The sequence below is a fragment of the Bactrocera oleae genome, chromosome 3 (genome assembly GCF_042242935.1).
Source record: "Bactrocera oleae isolate idBacOlea1 chromosome 3, idBacOlea1, whole genome shotgun sequence".
Taxonomy (NCBI): domain Eukaryota; kingdom Metazoa; phylum Arthropoda; class Insecta; order Diptera; family Tephritidae; genus Bactrocera; species Bactrocera oleae.
The window spans coordinates 426,013-450,579 of NC_091537.1; the positions used below are offsets into that span (position 1 = coordinate 426,013).

The following is a 24,567-nucleotide window of genomic DNA, read 5'->3' on the forward strand; positions in this document are numbered from 1 at the left end:
TGGAGACAAGCCTGGAAAGCAAAACGCCAAAACAAATGTCTGACGCAAAGCGAAGCAAAAGTTCTTTGTGAATTGGCCATAAGGCTCACAAAATAATGAATACAAGTACAACTTATATTGATTATTTACCTCTCGGATATTTGGGCATAGTATAAAAATGCCAACACATCATAACACGAATGAGAAAGGGTGTTGTATCACAATGAGAAAAAAGTTTTGCCATTTTTTTTGCGTGCGACATTTGGAGGGTACTATTCGGGATGATAGATATGTGTAAGAAAGTTTCATGTTTTATTCATTTATAATTCTACGATAATTAAAAGCGAGTAAAAGCGCGTTATCAATTATTTAAGCATATATTTCTGCACGTATAGTGTGCAATGAGTTTCATGAAGTCAAAAACTAATTTTTCTTAGATCCATTTGATCATCCAAGTAATATACGCATTATATATGTGTATATAAATTTATATGTACCATATGTATATGCATATATGCATATTTGGTGCACAATTTCTAATTCTCATTATATAAGAAATGCCACATTAAAAATTGTATCAAGATATTGTCTAATTAAGTATTCGAATTGAAGAAAATAAACGAGCCAAACAATTCCAAATGATAGAACATAAGCTTATTTCATTCTGGAGCAATAGCCGTGATTTTTTACTAACTAACGGAAGAATTAATCGAATAGAAATTTTTCATGAATATTGGATCGAAATTAATAACTGTTTACAAGAGTATAATGGATCAGCCCAACGACATTCAAAAATACGTATTTTCCATTTCACTGATTAAAAAAAATTATTTTGCTAGAAATTTTGCTCGTACTTGTTATATTTAGAAAATCATAAAGTAATCGAGATAGCTATAGAAATATGCACATGTATACCAGTATATAGAAACACCACCTTCGTGGGCGAATTAGCTAATTGCAACGAAATTTTGTAAATGTGATTAATAATTCTTGAAAGATAAAAATCGATTCCCCTTTGACTCCATGTGGCATTGTGGTGCTTTGTGCCTATTTATTCTGGAACCTGAAATAAACTAGATAAGCGAACGGAGCCTATCCTACTCAAGGAGCCGGGTATTTTATTAGTGGTTTCCCGCAGTGGATGAATACAATACAGACAACATCTAATATTTTAGAAAACCGCTAGCGCTCGGCTGGTAACATCAAACCTCGAAGTGTACCTCCACAGACAGGCAGTCGCAATTGCGCAGATCTTCATATGTAAGCTTTCGCATCCCTTTCATAATAAACTTTGCTTATGAGGAAGAAATTTCGATTTGAAATTTATGCGTCCCGACATAACGATATTGATTTATAGCTATCATATATTGCAAATATACTTAGATACTATATATTTGTTGTATATGAGAATCGTCTTAATTGATGTAAACTATAACTCAGAGAAAGAGCGATCAATTTGCGAACGATCGCCTTTGTACTCACGATTTTCACTCTTTGAAACTTTCATGTTATCACTAAATCGGTGAGTAACATGTGTGAGCGGCTGAACATTACCAAGCGGCCATGGAGCTCCAAGCTAACAATGCGATTAGAAGGCAATCAGTCGAAGTCGGTAAATTCACAAGACAAATGTTCCTGAGTATATGCGGATACGCTAGGTCAATATGAGTTCATATTAGTTGAATAATGATGAAGAAATATTTATACTATATTAATAAAAAGCAAGAAAATACTTGTGTAATAAAATGGTCAAGTTCATAATTGACACCGTGGAGTGAATATTAATTGATTAAGTGTTTCAACGATATTGAATGTGCATATATAGTTATATACAATATATGTATTAGTACATACATGCTTATATGTAATATATATATGTATTTTTGTATATGCAAATTACAAAAATGAACCGCACAAAACGGTATAAGCGCATTTGGATTTTAATAATAATAGTGCAGTTTATTCATCTATAAATTTTAGTAGTTATCATTCAATTCAATTTGATTGCAGCGCATATAAATAAATATTTATCAGAAAATGCTAATGCGCGGATGTCGAGTGTAGGCAATTACATACAAATCAACAGAATGTACTCAAGTATAAGGTGCTATGATGCTGATTGCTAGTATCAACGTTATTTTCAGCTCGTAGTTATAACAAACAGTGCCTTCAAAGCAAACAATTGGAACAATATCTCAATAGGTTTTGGCTGTATACGAAATTCATCAAAACCCATTTTTGAACTTTTGGGGAGAATAATATAATATTTGTATCCAACATACGAATTGGTACGCCAATGAAAGGATGCATTTTAAAATTATCGAGAACATTTTTATTTTCGGATTTTTTTTGTTTTTTTATAAGAATTATTTAGTTACAAATACATAGATTTGAATTTCTTTAGCCACATTTATTCAAGTAATACGCCAATTAAAAATTATGCGATAACGCATCAAGCCAGGATCGATTTAAGGTCATTTGCACTTGTGCTACACAATTAACATATACCATACATAACTCATGTATGTATGTATGTTTATATGTGCGACGTTATGGATTTCAGGTTTAACTTTTTGCAGTAATAAAGTAATGGGTCAAGTATAATAATTTAATCTCATATGTACTGACTAACTATGGGACATTCACCATACATTTGCTACTTATATACATATGTATATATATTGTTAAATTGATTACATTGATAAGCCACGTTGTACGTACGTCTGCTATTGCTGTATTCGCTAAAGCTGAATATATATAATATATATACATATGTACAATTAAATAAATGTATGCCTATATTGAGAGCTTTCTTATCAATGCAGTAGTAATATAATCTCAGTTTAAAGGACTCTGCAAATGTTACGCTTCTTTTTTTATTTGGATAATGCACTATGATACTTCATTGTTGTGTTACAAAATGCTATATTTTAGGACTGTTAGCACGAAGCAGTTCGTCATTTTTACCACAAAAAGTAGCTGAATCACAAAATATAAGCCACTTGTATGATACTTTCTTTATTTTTTGCTATGCACTTCGTATTTGATCAATTTAAATTTCCGTAATAGAGTTCTCTCTTTGTTGCCTCAGTGCACTGATCCATGAAAGACCAGTTTCTAGTTTGAATTGTTTCTGGCAAGCTGAGTATCTTTCTCAAACGCAATCAAATTTAGCCGTATGTATGTAGCAGCATGGTATATGCACATATTTACATGTACATGAATATGGTCAGTTGACCAAATTGTGCTCCATCACAAACTCGCATTGTGCGTTAGTCTGCTTGGAGTTTTTCATGTGTTAGCCACAATTTTTATGAAGTGAAGTGAAAGCAATGCTTTATAAATATCTTATGATTATTTTTAATTGCTTGACTAAAGAGTGAATTAGACTTAAAATGTGATAAAAACTACATAAGATTAAATTTATGAAACTAGAAAAATTATATTCAAAAAAACATGCATTACATACTTATATACAAATAAAGATTGAATGTGCGCCCAAGAATGTTTTCCTCTCTGAGTGTTGTGCATATGAGTTGGGAATCACTGGCCAGTAATATATTAGGTCGTTCGTTGTGTGTAAGTTCAAAAGTATATTTTATATATTCACTTAACATTATAATAGCAAGTCTAATTACCTATCTAGCAGGTTAGCGAAATTTATGTATGTGAAACACTCAGTTATTTTAATTTCAACCTTAACTGTGAATCGACTTGGTGTTAGTGATATTATATCAATATAGATTAAATAACTGGGTTATTCTAATAACCGTGCGCGGATAGTGATATTTGAAAATGCCAGATAAGGATAACTATGACGCAATGGAGATCGAGACGAATGGCAGCGGCAGTTCAGCAAATGGCAACCTCTTGGGTCAAGAGAAATTCATATTACAATTCTGCAATGTTTTCTATACTGCTAAACAGAGTAAGTCACGAGTGAGTCACATAATCCGGGAACATAGTACAAAACCGTGTTGAAAGTTAGGAATGAAGTTAGGGTATATTTGCTTTAATATCTTGTTCGTATGTAAAGGGCGGATATAGGTGTAATCATATGCCAATAGCTAGCGCCAAAGTCGAATTTTTATCAAAAAATCAAGATATATATTGAAAAGTGTAAGATAATTGAAATAAAAACCAATGGTTATTAGAAATAAAAAAATTATTTGGGACAACGTTTTTCATTTACACGCTAATCGAATTTATAATAATTCATTTAGGCGGTCATAATTACAATTTAAAAAATTTAGGTAAAAAAAAATCGTTTTTGGTCATATAGTTGGGAAAAAAAGCAACTGAAGCTAAAAATAATAACTAATTGAAACCGTTATAATTAAAATTCAAACTAATCAAAGTTTAAATTAAAATGCCGTAAAATTTAATAAAAAGTATTAAAGCGATTCATATTATATAAATGGATTCCTACGCCTTTTCGTGGTTTCCTTTTAGTCAAACGTATTATTCATGATACAAAAACATGCGGGATATGTACTACCAAGCGCAGCATCTATGTGTTTAAACATTTATTTAGTGTTAGTATTAGCTAGCATCCGAATTTTAACTCAAGATTGTTTTTCCTGCATTTTACTTAATGCTGAAACAAGTGTACCTATATATTGTATATGTATATATATACCATAGAAGTATGTGTGCTATGTAAATATTCTATTTTTCCCACTTATTTTTCTATATCAGAAAATAAACTGGTTACGATACTTAATGACATATGTGGAGAGTTCAAATCTGGTCGTCTAACCGCTGTGCTGGGGCCATCTGGTGCGGGGAAAACTTCGATTCTCAATGTCCTATCTGGCTTCAAGTATAATAATAATTTGATATATTCTACTTAATATGTACATACGTAAAGTGTTAAAATATTTTCAGAGCAAGTGGTGTGTCTGGCAAAATCACCTTCAATGGAGAAGAGCGAAATAACTTGGCATATCGCAAGGTATCATGCTACATTCCACAAGATTTTGCCTTGCTCGATTTATTAACGGTGCATGAGACCATGAGCGATTCGGTGGATCTTAAATTGCCTTCGAAAACAACTTCTGAAGAAAAAGAAAAAATTGTGAGGGTTCAGGATTTTCAAATACCACACAACAGTAGTTTCACTAATTGTGTGCCTTACATGTTTCACATAGGTCAACGACATTATTCGGATACTAAATATGGAGAAGTGCCGACACAGATTAGTGCGTAATCTTTCTGGCGGTGAGAGGAAACGTCTATCTATTGCTATAGAATTGGTCACTAATCCTCCGGTTATGTTTTTTGATGAGCCAACTAGTGGATTGGATAGTGTCTCCAGTTTGCAGATAATCAACTATATGAAACGATTGGCGCTTGATGGCCGGATAATTGTGTGTGTAATTCATCAGCCCAGTTCGAAACTTATGAAACTATTTGATGATGTTATAGTTATGTCGCGGGGAAATTTGGTGTATTCAGGACCAAAAGTGGATATGATCCCCACTTTTGAGGAAGCGGGCTTTGCATTTCCCGAATACTACAACCCAGCCGATTTCGGTGAGTTTCAGAGCCTATCGATACAGGTTTTACCGGATAACGTATGCATGTACTTAGGTATAAGTTTATTTTATCACCAGCTTTAGAGGTTAGCAGTGAAGAGCACAATGAACAAATCCTGAGTTTGATTGAAAGAAACAAAAACCGTTATTGCGGAACGTCCACCCATCTAAATGAAGACGCAACGAATGCAATAAACGAAAACAGTAAGTAATATCTTAAAAACAAGCAATTCTTAGGCGTATTTAGTATATAACGGTATTTAATTATATACAAGTATGCAATCTTAATGTGATGAGCAAGTGATCTTAATGCATGTAATAGCATTACAATATATTTATAAAGCTATTTGATCTATTATTCTTCTCATTATGATTGGTATATGACTGGTTATTTCCGTTATCATAGCAAAAATATTAAATGACTCGAATAATCACACCACAATTAACGTGCCATCGCATAATGGCTCTGAAAGCGGACGATCAACACATGAACGATGCAGTTTCACAGTCATACGTCCCAAAGCCAAGGTAGGGGTCTACAGGCAAATGGTCATACTCACACGGAGATCTCTACGCACAATGTCAAGGAACCTGGTAGTTTATTGCACTTCAAGGTTTAATAACGCAATTATTTTGTATTTGTTCCTTTTTAAATAGATAGCAGTACAGTTACGTGTTGTAGTGCATGTTATTGTTGCAGTTCTTGTTGGGGCAGTATTTTGGGATATCGGCAATGACGGTGGCAGGACTTTAACAAATATTTCTTGTATTTTTTTCATTATAATGTTTATTTTCTTTGGCAACGCAATGCCTTCGATATTACTATGTGAGTAAAATTTGAATTGTACATACAAGTATGTACAAAGGTTCCGAATTCACCCTCCGAAGTGAATTGCAACCAGTTGAATATTTATTCGAAGTTAATATCTGAAATTGAGCATATTTTTAGGTCCACAGGACACGCCAGTTTTTATACGTGAGTACTTAAACGGTTGGTATTCCCTTAGAGCCTACTATGCTTCAAAACTCACCTCAGATCTTCCGATGCTCCTAATTTGTCCAACTTTATTTACGACAATAATTTACTTTATGACTAGTCAACCGGATGACGTTGTACGATTTGCTATGTGCTGGGTGGTTAGTATAATTTTGGCCATTGTGGGTCACTTTATGGGGTTAGCGTTTGGGTCGATATTCGAATTGCAGGTGAGCTACCTTTGAAAAGCTGAAAGTATAAGAATTATTAAACAAGATACATATGTTTTTTTTGTTTGTTTATTTTGTAGATGGCAATCCTATTAGTACCTGGAATATCGATTCCTTTTATGATTTTCTCAGGGTTTTTCATACGTATTCATGAAGTGTCCGATATTTTCCGGCCATTGTGTGATATCTCCTTCTACCGTTATACCATGGAGGCATTTATTCAAGCAATATATGGGTATGGTCGCCCCGATTTGCAATGTTATAGAGAATTCTGTTACTTCAAATCACCAACTAAATTGCTAAAGGAGTTGGATATGGAAGCTGACTTGTATGGGCACGACATATTCGTACTTTCCATTTGGATATTATTCTTTATGGTGTTATTTTTCATTAGCTTGGTTTTACGTATTAAACGCGAGCAATAAGTATATAGAATTTTCTTTTAATTAGCTATTTTTTTACATTATTTAACGCAAAAAATACAAGAATTGGAAAGAATCTGTATATTAATTCAACAAATACACACGCGTTTCCCATTTGAAAAAGTGCAAGTGATTTAACTTTTTTATGCAAAATTAGGTAAATATAAATATTCAGAGCACTCCAAAACACGGTAGTATTCATTGGAATTTTTACGTTAAACCAAAACTTTTATAATTTCCATTTGTACAAATCTATATTTTTACTATTTTAAGTTGGTTATTATCGAACATTTTTTTTCATATTAAAATACTATTATCTCTCCTTTCGGGGGTTAAAGAGAAAGGTGTTAATGACAAAATCAATTGTGTTGATTAAATTTGAATATCAATACGTATGTTAATGCACTCAGGCATTTTGTAATATAGAACAAACGATTGTTTAGAAGTAAACTTATAGATGACATACGTATGTAGGTACATCACACCAATTATATTTAACAACATAAGTGTTCATGAATAAGATTTAAAGTACCGCATATACAAGAAATTACATTATACAAGAAAATAATTGAAAATATGGGCTCCAATTGCCAAATTATTACTTCACCAATTGAATAACATATTTTAATCTATAGAAATTGAAGATATTTCCATGGAATGTGGATCGTCGTCATTGCTCTCTGGATCTCTAATTTGTGCTGATTTTTCATTTGACTGCCCAATCGCACTCACTGCCGCCGCGCTTGTACTCGGGCCAGTTTCATTTGCGTTGTTTGAAACAGCCAAATCGCTTTCATTCAAGCTCATATCGGCTGTAGTTGATGCCAAATGTATATTTGTTATACTTTCAGCATCGGTTGTTGCCGATTTTGTAGGCGCTTTCATATCCGATTGACAAGACAATGCATAGTCGCTACACAGATATTCACTTAATTCCATCTCTATATCATCATCTGATGACGTATCTGCTGCTATGACATTTGCATTCGCAGAATTGTTCGCTTCACTATCACTGTTTCCGGTTTTCCCGCTACGTTTATTTTCAATTGTTTTAAGCAATGCTTTTGCTTCAGATTTCCGCTATATATCAAGGATTCATAAACAAAGAATTATAAAAAGTATAAAAATATCATATACATTGTGATGAAACATTATATTTTTGTAACTACCTCATCGGATTCGAGACATTTATATGCATAATGCGAAGCTTTGTCAAATTGGCCTTTCCCTTCGTAATAGTTCGCCAAAGTCATAAAACCATGGTATAAACTTTGTTTGTCTGTTGCTGCTCTTTCGTCATCGCAATACATTATATAACACTGAACAGCATCTTCAATTTCTCCCCTTTTTTCATGTAAGCCAGCTAATTTACACATAGCAACTCCTTCTATGTCACCTACATCACAAGCTTTCCAATAACACTTAATGGCGTTTTCGAACTTTTCTAGTTTTTCGTATGTTTCTCCTAAAGCCACAAGCATTCGGCTATCATATGGTCGTAATTGGTGGGCTATTTTGAAATAGTACAAACTATAATAGTGCATTTTGAGGATTTCATATGATTGACCCAATCCGTACCAGGCGCGATAATCTCGCTTATTAACTTCTAAAAATAGCGATATTTGTTATTCAAGGGTTTTCGGAAAAAACATTCGTAACTTACCCACCGCCTTGCGATAGCTTTGTATAGCGGCATTTGTATTTTTCAGTTCCATAAATTCATGACCCATTAATGTCCACGCTGATAAGTATTTTGGATTTAATTTAAGAGCACGCTGAAAGTAGACAATGGCCATTTGATGATCTGATCGTATGCTGTAATAGTTGCCTAAAAAATATAAATATTAAATGTTGTTAAGACTGTCAATATTACAATTTACCAACAACGCAGCATGTTTCTGGACAATACTTATTAATACTGACTGCCTTATGCGCTAGTTGTGCCATTTCTGTCTTCAATTCCTTTACAAAAAGCAAATTAGAGTACGTGTCCATATTTTCCAATCGATACGGATCGATTTCTTGTAGTGTTTGGAAAATTTCTATTGCTCTGTCAACATCTTTGAAAAAATATTGAAAGAAATAAAAACACTTATATTAATCACTTTATCTCAAGTTATATTATTGTTTCGCGTTCTATTTGTTATTATGGACATAAGTATGTAATAAGTACCAACCTCTTTTATTGTGATATGCTTGGGCCATTTGTGAAGTTACATATACACTTTTACGAAATCCTGCATGTTGAAGATCTTCATATGCTTTTAAGCCTTCGTCATTCAAATACATTTCAATGTAACTGTGCGCAACAAAAAAGTGCCGCATCCAATGTCCTCCAAAATTTAGAGACAACATTTTTTCCTTTTCCAGTATGAGCGGAGCTAGTTCAACATAAGCTGCCCATAACATTGGTGCTAAGCGAATTGCATGTACCAACATTTGTATTGCGACTTTGTTGAGATTCAATGATTTTAATACAACCCCATAAAGATATATACCATAACCATCAAGACGACCATGAGAATATTCTGAACGAAGAATTGCCAGCAATTCTGTCATATCTCGCACGTGTCCTATATCATTCAAATTCGAACGATCTGTTGTGGAGTCCAAACGTTTTTTTTCTTTTGCCAGGAAGGTGGCATAAAGGTGAAGGAAACGTGGAACAGACGATTCACAATTTCGCACAAAGTACGCAGCTCGATCATACTCACGCACATCAAAGTAACTTTTTGCTAGAAAATAATTATCATATTCTGCTTGTGATATTCCATCCAGAAACTGACAAGATTCCTCATTCGCCGACGTAAATTGTTGTTTGCAACGATTTGGTCCACCTTCATCACAGTCGACATCACTAAGGCCATGGCTCATTTCAGCGAGCCACTTAGCGCTTTGAATTAGCCCTCGCTTTTGGCATTCGATAATGCCTCGACGAAGTTCTCGTTTTACGTCCGGTAATGGGATGTTAAACAAATCCTCCTCCATATTAATCACAGCCTACAGCAAAATTAATAGATTATTAATATTTACGCGAATTCTCAGTTGCCTTTCGAAATTCCCACTCTTTATTTAAATGCTAGAAATGCCGAATTTATAGTTCTATGCTCTTTAAGAGAGATCTTGTCCATTTGACTGTCACCAGAGTTGCCAATTTTTTCACTTCTAATTAATTTTTACACTTCTAATTAATAGGAAAAATGGTTATAATTAACATGAATTAAAAACATTAATAAATTATAACAATTTCATTCACTATAGAATTTGGAGAAAAAAGCTTTGAACAAACCAACGTTGTTCTGCTGCCACCTCAATCAAGGGGACTCAGGCAGCAAAGAACGTAAATTATAGAGAAGGTCCAAAGAACGTAAATTGAAGCTTCTCTATAATTTACGTTCTTTGCTTATGACTTTTGTAAACAGCTTTACAGATGATTTACAAAGATAAGTAATTTATTTTCGAATAGCTTATCTGCATACTAGTATAACATTTAATTATTAGTATTTGCACTAAAAACTAAAATTGTAATAAATTTGTTTTCAAAAAAAGCAACAAAATTTCATAAACTTGTGTTAGCAATAAGTCGCCATATTCCTAATGTCGCTAGAGTCATTTCACCTGAACAACGATTTCTTCTGATCTGAGTGGAAAACAAAGCAAATAAATAAATTTTCTCAACTGTAACTTAAAAACATATAGTAAAAAAATTGTTGCTTGCATTTTTTTTTTTTTAATTCTTGGCGAAATTACAAAACGATGAAGTTGGCTTCTTTCTGGATCTATGTAGTTCTATTTTCTATAAAGGAAGTGGTCAACGCAGCAAAATTTTTATCTCCGGTAATATTTGGTAAGTTTCATCAACGTATTGATTTGTTTACCACAAAATGTGGCACTTGCCAATATTGACGACTATCGTATAAATACCTACACGTTTTGTTACAGTTCCAGGCGACGGGGGAAGCCAACTCGAGGCGAAACTGAATAAATCGAGTTCCCTTCTGTATTGTGCAAAGAAATCTGATTGGTACAGCTTGTGGTTGAATTTAGAATTGTTGGTAATACCGCCAGTTTATTGTTGGGTCGAAAATGTGAAACTATATTATGATGAAATTACTCGAACAACTCACAATTCACCAGGAGTTGAGATACGTGTTCCTGGTTGGGGTGATCCTGAAGTGGTCGAATGGATAGATCCTACACATAATAAAGCTGGGGCCTACTTTAAAGATATTGCAAATGTGTTAGTTGATTTGGGTTATGAACGAAAAAAGAATATACATGGAGCACCGTATGACTTTCGAAAAGGACCAAGTATGTCTTTGAAGTACAATTATAACCGTATTGTATATTTTTATTTATTTTGCTCTAGGTGAACATCGTCAATTTTTCATTGATTTAAAAAAACTTGTTGAGGATTCATATGAACGAAACTCAAAATCGCCTGTTACGTTCATAACCCATAGCATGGGCAGTCCAATGACATTAGTGTTTCTCCACCAACAGACTACGGAATGGCGGAAAAAATACGTAAACCGGCAAATAAGTTTAGCCGGAGCATGGGCGGGTAGTATGAAAGCCCTTAAAGTGTTTGCAATGGGTAAGATATTAAAATAAATAAGTTAAGGTTCTTAAAGATTACTGTTCTTGATATTTGCTTCAAAATTTATAACGCTATAGGTACGCAAATAATTATTTCAAAATATTATTTTTAAGGTGATGATTTAGACTCGTTTCTTCTCAGTGGAAAAATTTTAAAAGAAGAACAAATTACTAATCCCTCTACCGCATGGTTGCTACCCTCGCCGCTCTTCTGGCGACCTTCGGAGGTCTTAGTAGAAACCCCATCACGCGTTTATACAATGTCACAAATGAAGCAATACTTCGATGATATTGATTATTCCGTTGGTTGGCATATGCGAGCAGACAATTTGCAATTCACATTGAATTTTAGTCCGCCAGAAATAGAACTGCATTGTCTGTACGGGGACGGTTTGGACACTGTTGAGCGGTATGTTGAAAGATTTCTGGATGCCACATTTAATACATACATATACCATAAAAAACCTTATTTTACTTTCGCCTTAGTTTACAATACAAAAAGGATACTATCATTGATGAAACACCCAAATTAATAATGGGAAAAGGTGACGGAACAGTAAATCAGCGGTCACTACGTGCTTGTCATGCATGGATCAATCGACAAAGCGCCAATATTACAAACGTAGCTTTAAATGGGGTGGATCATATGGGTGTACTTGCACACAAAGATGTATTGAATTACATAAAGAATGTTCTGCAGACCTAAATTCTTCAACACAAATGTATAAATACCTATATATGTACATATGTACATATACATCACATATATGTTTTTTACTCAATATTTTTTACTTTTAAGTTAGTTTTTGTATATCTTTCATGGACAAGTGAATTGTTAAACGAGTTTTTTTCTAAATTTAATTTTGGATGAATGTACATAGCTTTGTCTTAAGAAAATAGTGTGATTTATAACCAAAATACACTTTTGGTGTAACCGTGTGCAATGAAATAAAAAATGACGACTGACTGATAACTATATACATAATTTGTTTTTATAATGATTTAACCGTAATTTAACCACCTGCGCAATTTACCTACACCAACATTTAACCACCAACGATTAAATGTGCAACAAATGAAAGAAAGTACCCAAATAATATAAGATTGTATTAATTCGTTTGAAGAGCTAACAATATCCTCCGCTCGATAGATATGAAAATTTTGACATTTTGTGGTAAGTCGAACAGACTTTTCAACTCGAGATATGTGACCTTATAGGTGTATATACTGGTAATATTTATGGAAAATTTATTTAGAATTAGTATTTTAATATAATCCAGAGAGATCCTGTTGAAAACGTATCAAACATATATTTTACAATGGTATTTTCCATTCGTGCTGCATTTTCGTTTTCGAGTCCTCATTCCAGCTTTGTACATCCAACGCGAAAACTCAATTTAACACTATACATTCCATCGAAACTGTCATTGCTAAGGATTCAGCTCTTGTATACTTTGAATGAGTAATCATAACAAGGCATACGCATATACAACAAAAAAAACTCATTGCTAACTTCAGTCTTGGCCGAAGATTGCATAGATTGCACAAGATTTAAAGAAAATACTTATTTTATTTTTTGTTACATAAAATTTCTCACGAAATTTATTAAACATTTCTTTCTTTTTTAATACAGTGGAAATAGTTCTTATCTTTGGCTTAGACTAAATAAAAAATCGCATAATTTCTACTATTATACCTAAATTTTGGTTTTGTTCATATATTTATGTAAGTATAAAGTATATAATGCATTGTTACCAAAGCTCTAATATTTATTACTGTGAATTAAGTGAAAGTCAGTAAAACTTCTGAATGGGCTTGAAAAGTTTCAAAGCCAAGCTACTGCAATGCACTGTCTCGTAATTTCCAACTGTATTTCGATTGAATAATGTTGTCCAATCAACGATTATTTATTAATATAGTTAATAGAAAAATTTATCAAAATATGACTTTCTAATTCTAATCGAACTCAACGTAATTAGCAATCAAAGTCACAGTCGGTCTCAAAATGTTTCGAACAATTTTACTTTTTAAACAAAAAAAAAATTGAACTTGAAGAAGTTTTTTTGCATTTATATTTTATAAACAGAAGGGAATTTATAAAAGAAAATTTCTGAACGATCGAGAATAAAAGTTTAATCAATCAAAACTAAATTAATAAAAATGTGTAGCAATTTGCGTTAACAAATTGTTACAATTTAGATCGATTCACGCTTTCTTAAAAACTTAACCGTAAATATTTTATTCGGAACATTTTTAAATCAAATGTTTAAAATGTTATTTAAATAAAAATAATTGTAATTTCTACATATCACAGTTCTTTTCAGGCGCATTTTTCGAAAACAAAAAATACATAATTTCAATTTTTGAAATTCAACATTTTTCTGTTTTCAAATGAAATTTCGAACTGCCTTAGAATTATTCAAAATATTAGTATAAATATGTAGGTATTAGTATATGTGTATATGTATGTATAGGTCTTTTCTTCTAATGGACTAAATTCTTTTACCACATGTATATATACATATATATATTTATAAGTAAATTTATAATACATAATTTTTTTAATTAAAATCTATATAAGTTTTTTCTGTTTTAATTTTAACTTACTCTAATTTTTTCTTAGATGGTTTTACTATTTGCAGTCATTTTTATTATAACAATAAGTTAAGATAGTGTAGTAAATTCCATTTCAAAACAAAAAAAGTTGAAATCATTGTCCTTTCGTATGCACATATAGTAGGTACACTTAATATGTGTATCAAATCACTTGTTACATTTATCTACTAACTTATACAAAGCTTAAACCTCACATACCCGCCCTTTGATATTGATCTCTTTACCAATCTGTTTCAGCAGACGGTCATAAACTGGACGTTGCCATGAATCCTTGCCGACGCTTCAGAACGCGTGTCTTGTGTAACTCCCCCTTATGGCAGGGTATCACGGTTCCCTGATTGATAGCCAAGTTGCGACTGCTGCCATAACCACTGTTTCCAATAAGGGTTCCCAGCATTTTACTTACAGAAAATTTACGAATTTGTTTTTGTGGTTGCGCTCGAGAGTCGATAATCAATTTTTCAAAAGCCTTTGACAATATAGGAGTATACTCGGCGACGGAAACTTCACAAAAACCTATGGAATATGCAGCAGCTAAAGCAGCACCCTCTTTTTCAGGTATCTGAAATTAAATATGGATACGTATGTAAATATCTAACAACGTTAAAACGCAAAAACGGCAAAACGGGAAGTTCATGATTCACCCACATTTTATGCCCATGAAATTTGATATATAAATATATATATATATATAAAGGTATATGTTAGAGTACGCAAACTTACCTCCCGCAAATGATCCAAATCGGCTTTATTGCCTATTAAGTACGCCGATGGTGCATTTTGTAGCGCTTTGATTTCACCCAAACATTTGGTCGCATAGTTTAAACTTCTGCGTTCCGTTATATTGTAGACGACCATGCAAGCGTCGGCCCAAAGAACCTGCAAACATCACCAAGAAAATTTCGTTCCATTACCACATTCCGTGTTCCGGAAATACAAAAAAAATTATGTACATACTAATATTTACACATATTTATGTACTTAGGCATAATTTAAAAAGTTCATGTTTGCGCTAAAAGAAATTATTTATTTACTTGTTCCATTGGAAAATCGTCCATGCTTCCGGCATACACATCAACGATTTCTACTTCCGTCAGACCGCCAGTCAAAGAGATTGTTTTATTATATAATAGATCTGTGTTGGAGCGATATTCGCCAATGAATCGGCCAGTCAGATAACGCACTGTCAACGCTATAAATATAAAGCAATAGAACCATCAGAATTGATACTCACCCGTTATATGAAGTTACGTTATTTTCATTTTTGTTTAGCCATTTATCACTCATTACGCTTATGTTTGTATTTTTGTTTCAATTCAAAAAATCAAAATATAATAATTTCCATTCCATTGACGAAATGCATTATTTTTGTTTACACAACAATTGAAAATTTTAGTGATACACATACACATATGAACATACACATACATACATATTTGCATTAATATGCAGAATATTTAAGGAATATGCACAGTCAAATCAAGTGTAACAGCCAAATATACAAATTTCGTTGTACTTATGAACACATGGTACATATGTACATACATACTACACCAACCTAACCAGTCAGTGGCCTAACAGTGAAAAAACCTTTTTTAATGACTTTATTCTTTCACATAATCTCCATCTAGAGTAAAACATTTGTTGTGACAGTCTTCCAATATTTCAATGCCCGTGCGAATTTTCGCGTTACTGACGCTTGTGGGTGTGAACGATTGAAACTATCATCCAACTTTGACATTATTCTAGCTAAAACATGGTTATCTACTTTTTGTTTGTGGCGTGATCTCTCGATCTGTCAAATATTTTTCAGTACATTCACATATACACTATATAGGGAAAGCTAGCATAAATTGAGTTAAGATTTTGCGAAAAATATTTAATTAATTACACAAAATAGATCTATCTTGATATACAATAACACAAATGTTTCTTATACCATATACGCCAAATTTTCAAAATTGGTTCTCGATCTTCAAAATGTAGTTTCCTTTTTTAATAGAATATTCGAAGTAAATGGAAAAGAAAAATACCAATAAATAGTTCTCGCTTAGGAAATGTCTATAAAGGTATATGTACACATAATTATGTGTATGCAGTTTCCTGGATAACGTAGAAACATACGAGATAAATAAAAATATCAAGCATTTTAGTCAATTTATTCAATTATATGAATCAAAAGAAAGCAGAGACAATTAAAAAGTTTAACTTGCAATTTCACAATCAATATTTTTCTCTAATGTTGTACTTTAGGACGAATTTAGGGTATTTCAAATACTACTACCCATATATACATATATGTACATACATACATACTATATATTTATGGCATCCTTGAACGACTGTTGGATTGTATAGAATATTTTTGAGATATCGATCTGAAATTTTGGACACGTCTTTTTCCCATAAGAAGCTGCTGATTTGTCGGAACTGTCGATATTGGGTCACTATCGCATATGGCGGCCATACAAACTGAAAGATCGAAATAAAGTTATTGTAAGGAAAATTTTGAGTTTTCTTCAGTGCAATCGAAGTTAACGTTTTGTTTACCGACGGACAATCGCTATTAAAAGACTCTTTCTTAACGATAACGGGCTGATCATATGGTGATTGTATGGTAGTAGAACTGTCACTCATACGCCCTGTGGCACCCAAAATAATTGCAATTTAATATATACATACAGGGATGACATATACAAAAGAAGAGATTCGGTTTTATGAAAATATCTTGTGAATACCATACCTGTTAATAATAATATGTCTGCAGCACTAGTGTCACAATTTTCAACTGTAATGGGTACATTACATGCATTTACAGTTTCAGTAAAATATACGAGTATACAAACTTGCTGGTGTGTATGTATGTAAATATACACACGAGGATATATTTTTCGAGAAGAAATGCTTACACAACTGTGGTGACGTTCATCTCAGAAATTGAAAAAAAGGCTATTGATAAGACAATCATGCAATCGTACAAGTAGGACGCGATCACGAAAACTGTCGACGAGGACTTACATATAACATATAGCAATTAAAAAAACAAATATATTAAATCTGTTCTCACTTGAATAGAATTATAGCAAATCTCGCGACATATATTTATACTGCCAGTTAACTGAATAATTTTCAAAACAATGGTTTTTAATGTTAATTGAAATACATACAATATATGTATGTATATCTTTTCGAATTGATACCAAATAATTAAGCATTTTGATTAGAAGTTCATTTACACTAAGGCTACTTAAATTTGAAAATGATATGTGTAAATATAGAAAACGACATAACAGAGAGAGCAACAACATCTTAATGCTAATTGGAACTCTTTTTTCAGAGTACTTTCGGACTTATGTGTGCATAATGTTTCATGGGTGCATACATATACGGACGATTACTCATGATTATTGAATAAGAGTAACAGTTTAATTTTCAGTTTTGAGTTTAAACTCTTGACTTTTTAGTAAACGAAATTAAATAAGAAAAAATGTATTAAATTCGCTGACGTATTATGTGAAAAGTTGACGCATCTCTTCTGTTCATTCTTAATTATTTATGAGTTATTAATTTAGGATTTACTCCATATTTCGCTGATGACATCTTGACATTGACTGGCAAGTTCAAGTATGTTTATATGACTGCTTAATACATTTGCGCATTTATTTGCATTTTATTGATAATGTATATAAATATTGTCAATTTGTATGTGGTCATTTAAATAACCGACCTGATTTCCCCACATCGGCGTTTCCAATAACAGCGAGGCGCACCCGCGGGACATCCTCCGCTCTCATTATGACTGTTAACTGAAAAGACAACGGAAAAATGAACACACAAGCACAGATTTATAATTTAATTTTGAAAATACATATGCATGTTTAAAACATTATCGTATGAATGATCTGATATTTATTATCGTTTAACTTGTAAGAGGATGGTGTTTGTTACATATGAGATAAGTATGCACCGTTGTACCCAGTTCAAAGGTTCTCTTTGGTTTATCAAAATAAAAATTAAAATTCAATCCTCTCTTCAATCTATGAACACATACAATACACTTTCGGTAAAATTAACACTTGAAAAACGCAATGTCTTGCTTGAAGCATATCTTCAAAGAAAATACAAAACAATACAATAATATAATTTTATTTGTGTTAATTTAATTTCCACGAGAAATTCCCATTTTAGGCTGAACTGCTTTTTGATTTAGTTCGAATTTTTCTGGTTCCTTTTACCTGGCATACTGTAGCTAATTATGTATATGCATGTACATAATCATCGTGATTGCAGACACTTATCCGTATAAATATATTTAAAGAAGTGTTTGTATGAGCACATGGCAAATATAACATGGCAAATTGATTTTATTTCAGCGCTTTCTTAAATAATGTGTAGAAGGCACCATAATACAGTAGATAGGACTACCGAAGATAAGATAGTAGGTACTTGAAATCTGCTGCTTATGACAACGAGATGGAATTCGTTAGGAATTTTTATAACTCTATTGTTGTTTGTTAAATGAGTGTGTAAATATTGTAATATACTCTGTAGGAAAATCAAAGTGTAGGCTATTATTTCTTAAGATGTATGGCCATTGTAACGGGCATAAAATCATGTGCAGATTCATTAATTTTTTTCATGATATAATCATTTATTCATCGAATTAATGCAACACTAATCAAGTTTGAACCTAAAGCTGATGAAAAAGTAGTCTTATTCTATAGAAGGACAAAAATTATAGGCATTTGAGCAGAAAAATATAATTTTTTGTCAATAATTTCGTAATAAACTGGCCATAAAAAGGGTTTGAATCGGTCGAAATTTCCGTACGTACTTCTATGCAAAATCCAATTATAAAGATAATCTCAAAACTTAAAGTCGATCGGATATTTATTGTAAAGTTATTTGTCTAGTCAATTAGAAAAAAGTAGTTTTGAAAAAACGCGTCTAAAGTTTCACATATAACTATAGCTGAGCCGGAGGTACTACTTACTTTATACGCTTAAAGTCGTTTAAAAAAATTATTCTCGCTAAAAATCAACTTGAAACTAATTTTTATGACTATAAAGCATAGTTTAAGCGAAAAAAATCGATTTTTTGAAATCCTATAGTGGCCATATCCCTTAAAAAGTTGAGGAAACTGAAAGGAACAGGACAGGCTAATATCACGATATGTATTCAATGAATGTTCTTTCCAATAAAATAATGATCTAATATATAAGCAATCTTGTATTCGGGGGCGACTTAAAGCTCATAGGACTCTACATAAGTGGGATACCATCAAAACTCTCGAATTACAAGTAGGAAATGAAACGCATAGAATCATCTAACAGAATTATATGTCCCAAATATAGTACATACATATACATATGCATACATTTGTGAATTTTAATTTGGATGATCAATAATTAATAACTTAATGACCATAAGATCATGCTTGTGAGGAAGCATTTGGAAACAGATTAAACATATGTATATCAGCATATACATATGTATATTTATATCAATGTTGTAGTAGCAGCATCACCCTAATAAACTTCATGCAGAAAACGAAAACTATTCTATTACTTATTTAAACTTTTGAAAAATGTAAGGGACCAACGCACATCTTCGTCTAAGTTCAGCAAAAACGAAATATTAATGGTCGGTTGTGATCAGTGTGTCGACACTTTTTAGATCTTTTGGCTGTCGCTTCCTCCAGCTGACGTGGTTACTATGAAAGCATCGGCGCCGTACTGGCCGCTGATATTTTTAAAAATAGCAAAGGAATGTTAGCATTTCGGAATACGCTTTATCGTTACAACAACAGCAATGAATACAAACCAATATCAACTCAAAAGTACATATATGTTTATACATGTGTTAAGCATTAAGATCTGATCAAATTCAGTTTAACAATAAAAAGTATGTAGAAATAAAAGTATAGCCATATGAATTGTGTTGGGAAAACTCAGCGTCCTTAGTGGAAAAATTCGCGCATACTGAACCAGACCATAATTAATTAGTCAATCCTGTGTGATTTTTAGTAATCTTTAAGATTTGATAAATGCAAATAGGTCAATAGCTTTAACAAATTCTCAAAGAGCGCTTTAATTTGGGTTTGAGTATTTATATTAATATGAATGCAGTGTCCATTGTTGTCATTTATATATACACATACATATTTACATATGTATACGCGTGCAATTTACAGATTTACATATGTACACCTCATTCCAACTATACATTTCAATATTTATTTTTGAATGTACATTTATAGTGGCATACGTTTGATTAGGAAATTTCAGTGGACAGACTTTTGCGAAACAAGCAATCACCGTTAATGCAATTACAATGGTAATCAAGTTATTTGTCTGTTGCGCGCACGTGTGTTCCTAGAGTCTAACTACTGTCACAAATAAGACTGAATTGATATATTTATGGTCCGGTATTATTATATATTTATGGTATTTAACATCCACAAATCTTGAATTAAATACGTGATTAATAAAATAGATAAGTTGGTAGACTATATGCTCATGAGTAGGTATATCCCAAATTATAGAAATTATTATGTTGGCAAATTAACTAACTAAACTAAGCAGACCACAGTTATATGGAACAATGTTTGGTTCATATAAATCTCCATACTCCCTCCTACATTCCATGATTTTAAAATTGAAAATTTCATATTATCAATTGCTTACCTTTATAACGAGTTGAGAGACAGAATTGAAGTGCTTCAACCAAGTCCGTGCTTACTATTGTTCACTTTTTATCACTGGTTTTAGGAGAGTCTGCAATGTTTTTGAAATATCTATGTTTGTCAACGGTTTATCTTGACTTTTGATAATAGACAATAATATTTACGCGCTAATCCATTTTCCACCACAAAAAAAAAATAACTACTTTATCAGTTTTTTGTTTTTATTTCTGTAATCCTCAGGCATTGAAAGACGTGATTTGTTCTAAATATTTTACTCGACTTTTTGTGTTAGAAGTTTTTCTGGCAATTACTTTCACTTTACACTTGAAAGTTCCGAAAATAACACATGTATGTATGTAATAATAAATATTTTGTATAAAATATCAATCGAACGGCTATGACAAAGGTAGTCTGAATAGCGTTTTCATGCAAAGATTTACGTGGTTGTTCTCACAAAAGAAATTAAGTTATCTTGTTGATTTTATTTTTTATTATTTATTTATTTAACGATAATATATACATATATATTTTTATCTTCCCTTTCTTTGCTTTAGAAAGAACCTATTCCGATGATATCTCATATAAAACTGACGGGCTACCGGCATATGCCGCGCTAAATATACAAATCATTTTGGGCGAAATTCGCAAAGATATTATATTTACTCTTGAGACCACACTCTTAGCAATGCTATTTCTGAGCATGTTTGTTTGAATGTGAAGTTGGTATGCGATCCCAGCCAACCAGGGGAGTCCAAACGTTGCGCTTTACATCTTGTGTCAGTGTGCTCAGCCTCCTAGGAAGTCTCTAATTGATTTTTTTCTATAAGAAAACTTGTAGATCCGATCACTTGTTGAAAACGTGATACCTAATTTTTATAGATAGTGATAGATAGCGGCCACGATCCTCCGAATGGTATTCAGGTACAAGAGTTATGAAAAAATCATTTAAAAATCCAAAGTACCTAGGCGTGGAGATTGACTTATGAAAACCCTGTTTTCTCGAAAGAAGAGACTTCTTCCTTCTTTTATTATTTTTGGCATTGCTCTTGTTTACATTTATGATTGGTTGACATTAATGTTTCACTCGAAGCTCTCCATGCGCATGCGCATTCTTATGTATGTATGTGAAATGTTTTCAATTTCTCAACTAAACTATTAGGGCAAATTTAGAGCAATCGCAATTGAGTACTGTGTGTGAAGTGAAAACAAATTTTACCTCAACGGATGTTTGTCGGCGAATCTATTATACATATACATATGTATACTTTTTACTCATGGCTTTATTTCTAAAGGTTGAAGAAAATGTGTCTTTACTTTTAAAACAATGGTAAAAATTTTTTTAACGAAAATAAACAATTCGGGATTCTCCAATATTTATTGTGAGGTAATCCACCAATAACATTTGTTCTTGAATTAAATTTAATAATTTTTTAGCATAATCGAGAGAATGTTAATAAAATAAAAATTAAAATAATTTATTAACATTCTCTGCTGCTAGCTATCAGGGAGAACAACACTTAGCGAATTGAGAAGTTATGGCCAATTCACATAGAACTTATACTTCGTTTTCGAAGGGAAGCCAAGGAACATGTTGGGAAACTCTCACCTTTTTACACTTTGCCAAGCAACAATCGCCATTTTTATTAGAGAGAAACACTGAAAGCAAAGTGTTCATTGTGACATACCCTTTGTTTTCTGCGCTTCGTTGTTTCAATACGAACTGTCACGCAAATCGAGAACTTTTGAATGGCTCTTTAGTCTCAAAAAGAGCGAAATAACCAAAAAGGAAAGAAACGGATAACTGGCAAAAACTAGCGGAAATTAGCAAGACAATATCAAAATGTTATTTTTAATAATCTATTATGTGAAAATTATTCGGTAGAGTTTGTATTTTGTTACAATTATACACTATTAAAATAAACAAAAACAAAGAAAATTCGTCAAATCTTGCTTGCTTACATACACATGTGTTTTAACAAATGTTTCCTCATATCTACTGCCATAAGTAGAAATTTCACTAGTAGAAACTAGCAGCTCTCTCAGGTTTTTCGCTCTCCATTTTTGCTGGTTGCTGCTAGTTTTTTAGGTTAAGAAACGCTTTTCAAGCAAAAACTTTGCTAGCTTGTGTAGTTAGTAGTTAAGAAACAAACTTAATTTGTGTACACATTTATTTTCATTATGCATATTGAAAATTTATCCTTAGCCAACGCATTCAACGTCAGAAATTGATGTTTTCCTCTATTTAACAGTTAATATTTCTGTTTTATAAAATCTATTAAATTCCAAATAAAATTTAAATAACATTGAAACTGCATGACATCGGTACTGCATGTTTAAAATAATAATTTATTTCAAAAATATTATTGAAATAATATATAATAGCACCAAAGATGAGACAATTTACATATTAAATGATCAAACATATCAATTATTATAGTCTTCGGACCAAAAAAGGAATTGCAGAAACTGCGGAATATCATAGATTTTCGATCAAAATCTACTGCAGTACAATTTACAATTGAAAGTATGGAAACATTTGAGCATGCATCTGCAGTATGAGTATTTGGTCCAACAGTTCCACAGTTGATAATCACAGCTGACACAAATTCGGAACGACTATTGATTAACATTACTTTTTTCAACAGGGTGACATGAATAAAAGTCTTACAAGTTCCTTTCCTCAACAATATGTGGTGTGAATAATATACGAATAAAGCTTTTGTTCAATAAAAGCTCAACAGAAACAGCTGAGAGAGCACTGCACCCATTTTAAAATTTGTTTACCATGCGCTTATGTACACACATACATATGTATGTATAAATGTGAGCGATCAGTATGTTTATGTGAAATAAATAAAACTGTATTTGTAAATGACAGTAACATTGTGAGGTATACTCATCGGGGGACATTCTCTATTTTTTGAGGAGAACACGGAAAGAAGGCCACAACATTCATCACCGGTGGAATACCGTCTGGGCATGAAAGGTGAATCTGATATTTGTGATGTCGCCAGTGCCGCTAAAATAATTTTGGACTTTGTAACCAAAACAAAAACAGATGTGCGACGGTATACAAAACAAAGCACTTGGGGTAACCAAAGCAACAGAGCAATGCATTTGATGTTGAAAGAAAATAGTGATACCCGTATATATGTATATTTACATACATACAGGGATATACATATGTATGTATGCATTTGTGCGTATGTATACCTTACACATATTTCTGTGCATAAGTATGTATGTGTATTACATACATACAGAAAAGGTTTCACATAGGTTTGTATTCCACAATATTATATATGAATCGGTATTGGTGTATATATATACATATATATATATATATGATTATATATTTATTTATGTGTGTATGTACAATAATCATATCATATAAATAAGTAAGTACATAAACATAGGCAAATGCTATTTGCGTACATTTATATGCATTTCACCGTTTATCTACTGGGAGGTGTACTTATATACACTTTATCAGCTGAGTTTACAAAGGAGGCTCTCAGCTGTT

The 24,567-nt window shown here is 32.4% G+C and overlaps 4 protein-coding genes and 1 long non-coding RNA gene across 8 annotated transcripts; 3 read left to right on the plus strand and 2 right to left on the minus strand.

Moving 5' to 3' along the window:
• Positions 1–1,549: 1,549 nt before the first annotated feature.
• On the plus strand, positions 1,550–7,241 carry LOC106615033 (ATP-binding cassette sub-family G member 1). Of its 4 annotated transcripts, none has more exons than XR_011395466.1 (12): positions 1,562–1,637; positions 3,358–3,558; positions 3,629–3,907; positions 4,678–4,801; positions 4,867–5,056; positions 5,130–5,514; positions 5,595–5,720; positions 5,923–6,110; positions 6,174–6,342; positions 6,466–6,507; positions 6,614–6,722; positions 6,803–6,940. XR_011395466.1 is itself a non-coding variant. In XM_036369592.2 (11 exons), exons 3-11 carry the CDS (start codon positions 3,775–3,777, stop codon positions 7,145–7,147), a joined length of 1,917 nt encoding a protein of 638 aa, XP_036225485.2. In that variant the 5' UTR covers positions 1,563–1,637; positions 3,358–3,558; positions 3,629–3,774; the 3' UTR covers positions 7,148–7,241. The 4 variants fall into 4 exon arrangements, 2 of the variants coding, with proteins under 2 accessions (XP_014086531.2, XP_036225485.2); XR_011395467.1 differs by having other exon boundaries at positions 6,466–6,492; XM_036369592.2 differs by having other exon boundaries at positions 1,563–1,637; positions 6,466–6,722; positions 6,803–7,241.
• A 130-nt stretch (positions 7,242–7,371) lies between these two features.
• Cdc23 (cell division cycle protein 23) lies at positions 7,372–10,288 on the minus strand. The gene is made up of 5 exons (XM_014230878.3): positions 9,322–10,288; positions 9,025–9,204; positions 8,808–8,972; positions 8,314–8,750; positions 7,372–8,224 (listed from the first exon to the last, which is right to left on the minus strand). Exons 1-5 carry the CDS (start codon positions 10,130–10,132, stop codon positions 7,769–7,771), a joined length of 2,049 nt encoding a protein of 682 aa, XP_014086353.1. The 5' UTR covers positions 10,133–10,288; the 3' UTR covers positions 7,372–7,768.
• Positions 10,289–10,578: 290 nt separating this feature from the next.
• On the plus strand, positions 10,579–12,728 carry LOC106614943 (lysosomal phospholipase A and acyltransferase). The gene is made up of 5 exons (XM_014230893.3): positions 10,579–10,991; positions 11,087–11,455; positions 11,514–11,741; positions 11,858–12,152; positions 12,230–12,728. Exons 1-5 carry the CDS (start codon positions 10,901–10,903, stop codon positions 12,447–12,449), a joined length of 1,203 nt encoding a protein of 400 aa, XP_014086368.1. The 5' UTR covers positions 10,579–10,900; the 3' UTR covers positions 12,450–12,728.
• A 565-nt stretch (positions 12,729–13,293) lies between these two features.
• On the minus strand, positions 13,294–21,574 carry LOC106615031 (ras-related and estrogen-regulated growth inhibitor-like protein). Its single transcript, XM_070106891.1, has 6 exons — positions 21,209–21,574; positions 21,046–21,135; positions 18,087–18,165; positions 15,394–15,551; positions 15,083–15,238; positions 13,294–14,921 (listed from the first exon to the last, which is right to left on the minus strand). Exons 3-6 carry the CDS (start codon positions 18,151–18,153, stop codon positions 14,604–14,606), a joined length of 699 nt encoding a protein of 232 aa, XP_069962992.1. The 5' UTR covers positions 18,154–18,165; positions 21,046–21,135; positions 21,209–21,574; the 3' UTR covers positions 13,294–14,603.
• Positions 21,575–21,707: 133 nt separating this feature from the next.
• LOC138856299 (uncharacterized) lies at positions 21,708–23,002 on the plus strand. The gene is made up of 2 exons (XR_011395468.1): positions 21,708–22,428; positions 22,543–23,002. It is a non-coding gene; the product is annotated as an uncharacterized lncRNA (long non-coding RNA).
• Positions 23,003–24,567: the final 1,565 nt, after the last annotated feature.

Excerpts from the sequence above, each read along its gene's own strand:
- LOC106615033 (XM_014231056.3), top strand. The coding sequence starts at position 3,775 with ATGCCAGATAAGGATAACTATGACGCAATGGAGATCGAGACGAATGGC. Across the intron at positions 4,802-4,866 it reads AATGTCCTATCTGGCTTCAA|AGCAAGTGGTGTGTCTGGCA; the intron begins GTATAATAATAA and ends AAATATTTTCAG. Across the intron at positions 5,057-5,129 it reads CTGAAGAAAAAGAAAAAATT|GTCAACGACATTATTCGGAT; the intron begins GTGAGGGTTCAG and ends TGTTTCACATAG.
- Cdc23 (XM_014230878.3), bottom strand. The coding sequence starts at position 10,132 with ATGGAGGAGGATTTGTTTAACATCCCATTACCGGACGTAAAACGAGAA. Across the intron at positions 8,751-8,807 it reads AAGCTATCGCAAGGCGGTGG|AAGTTAATAAGCGAGATTAT; the intron begins GTAAGTTACGAA and ends CGCTATTTTTAG. Across the intron at positions 8,225-8,313 it reads AATGTCTCGAATCCGATGAG|CGGAAATCTGAAGCAAAAGC; the intron begins GTAGTTACAAAA and ends CTTGATATATAG.
- LOC106614943 (XM_014230893.3), top strand. The coding sequence starts at position 10,901 with ATGAAGTTGGCTTCTTTCTGGATCTATGTAGTTCTATTTTCTATAAAG. Across the intron at positions 11,456-11,513 it reads TGACTTTCGAAAAGGACCAA|GTGAACATCGTCAATTTTTC; the intron begins GTATGTCTTTGA and ends ATTTTGCTCTAG. Across the intron at positions 11,742-11,857 it reads CCTTAAAGTGTTTGCAATGG|GTGATGATTTAGACTCGTTT; the intron begins GTAAGATATTAA and ends ATTATTTTTAAG.
- LOC106615031 (XM_070106891.1), bottom strand. The coding sequence starts at position 18,153 with ATGAGAGCGGAGGATGTCCCGCGGGTGCGCCTCGCTGTTATTGGAAAC. Across the intron at positions 15,552-18,086 it reads CGCCGATGTGGGGAAATCAG|CGTTGACAGTGCGTTATCTG; the intron begins GTCGGTTATTTA and ends TTATATTTATAG. Across the intron at positions 15,239-15,393 it reads ACGATTTTCCAATGGAACAA|GTTCTTTGGGCCGACGCTTG; the intron begins GTAAATAAATAA and ends TGATGTTTGCAG.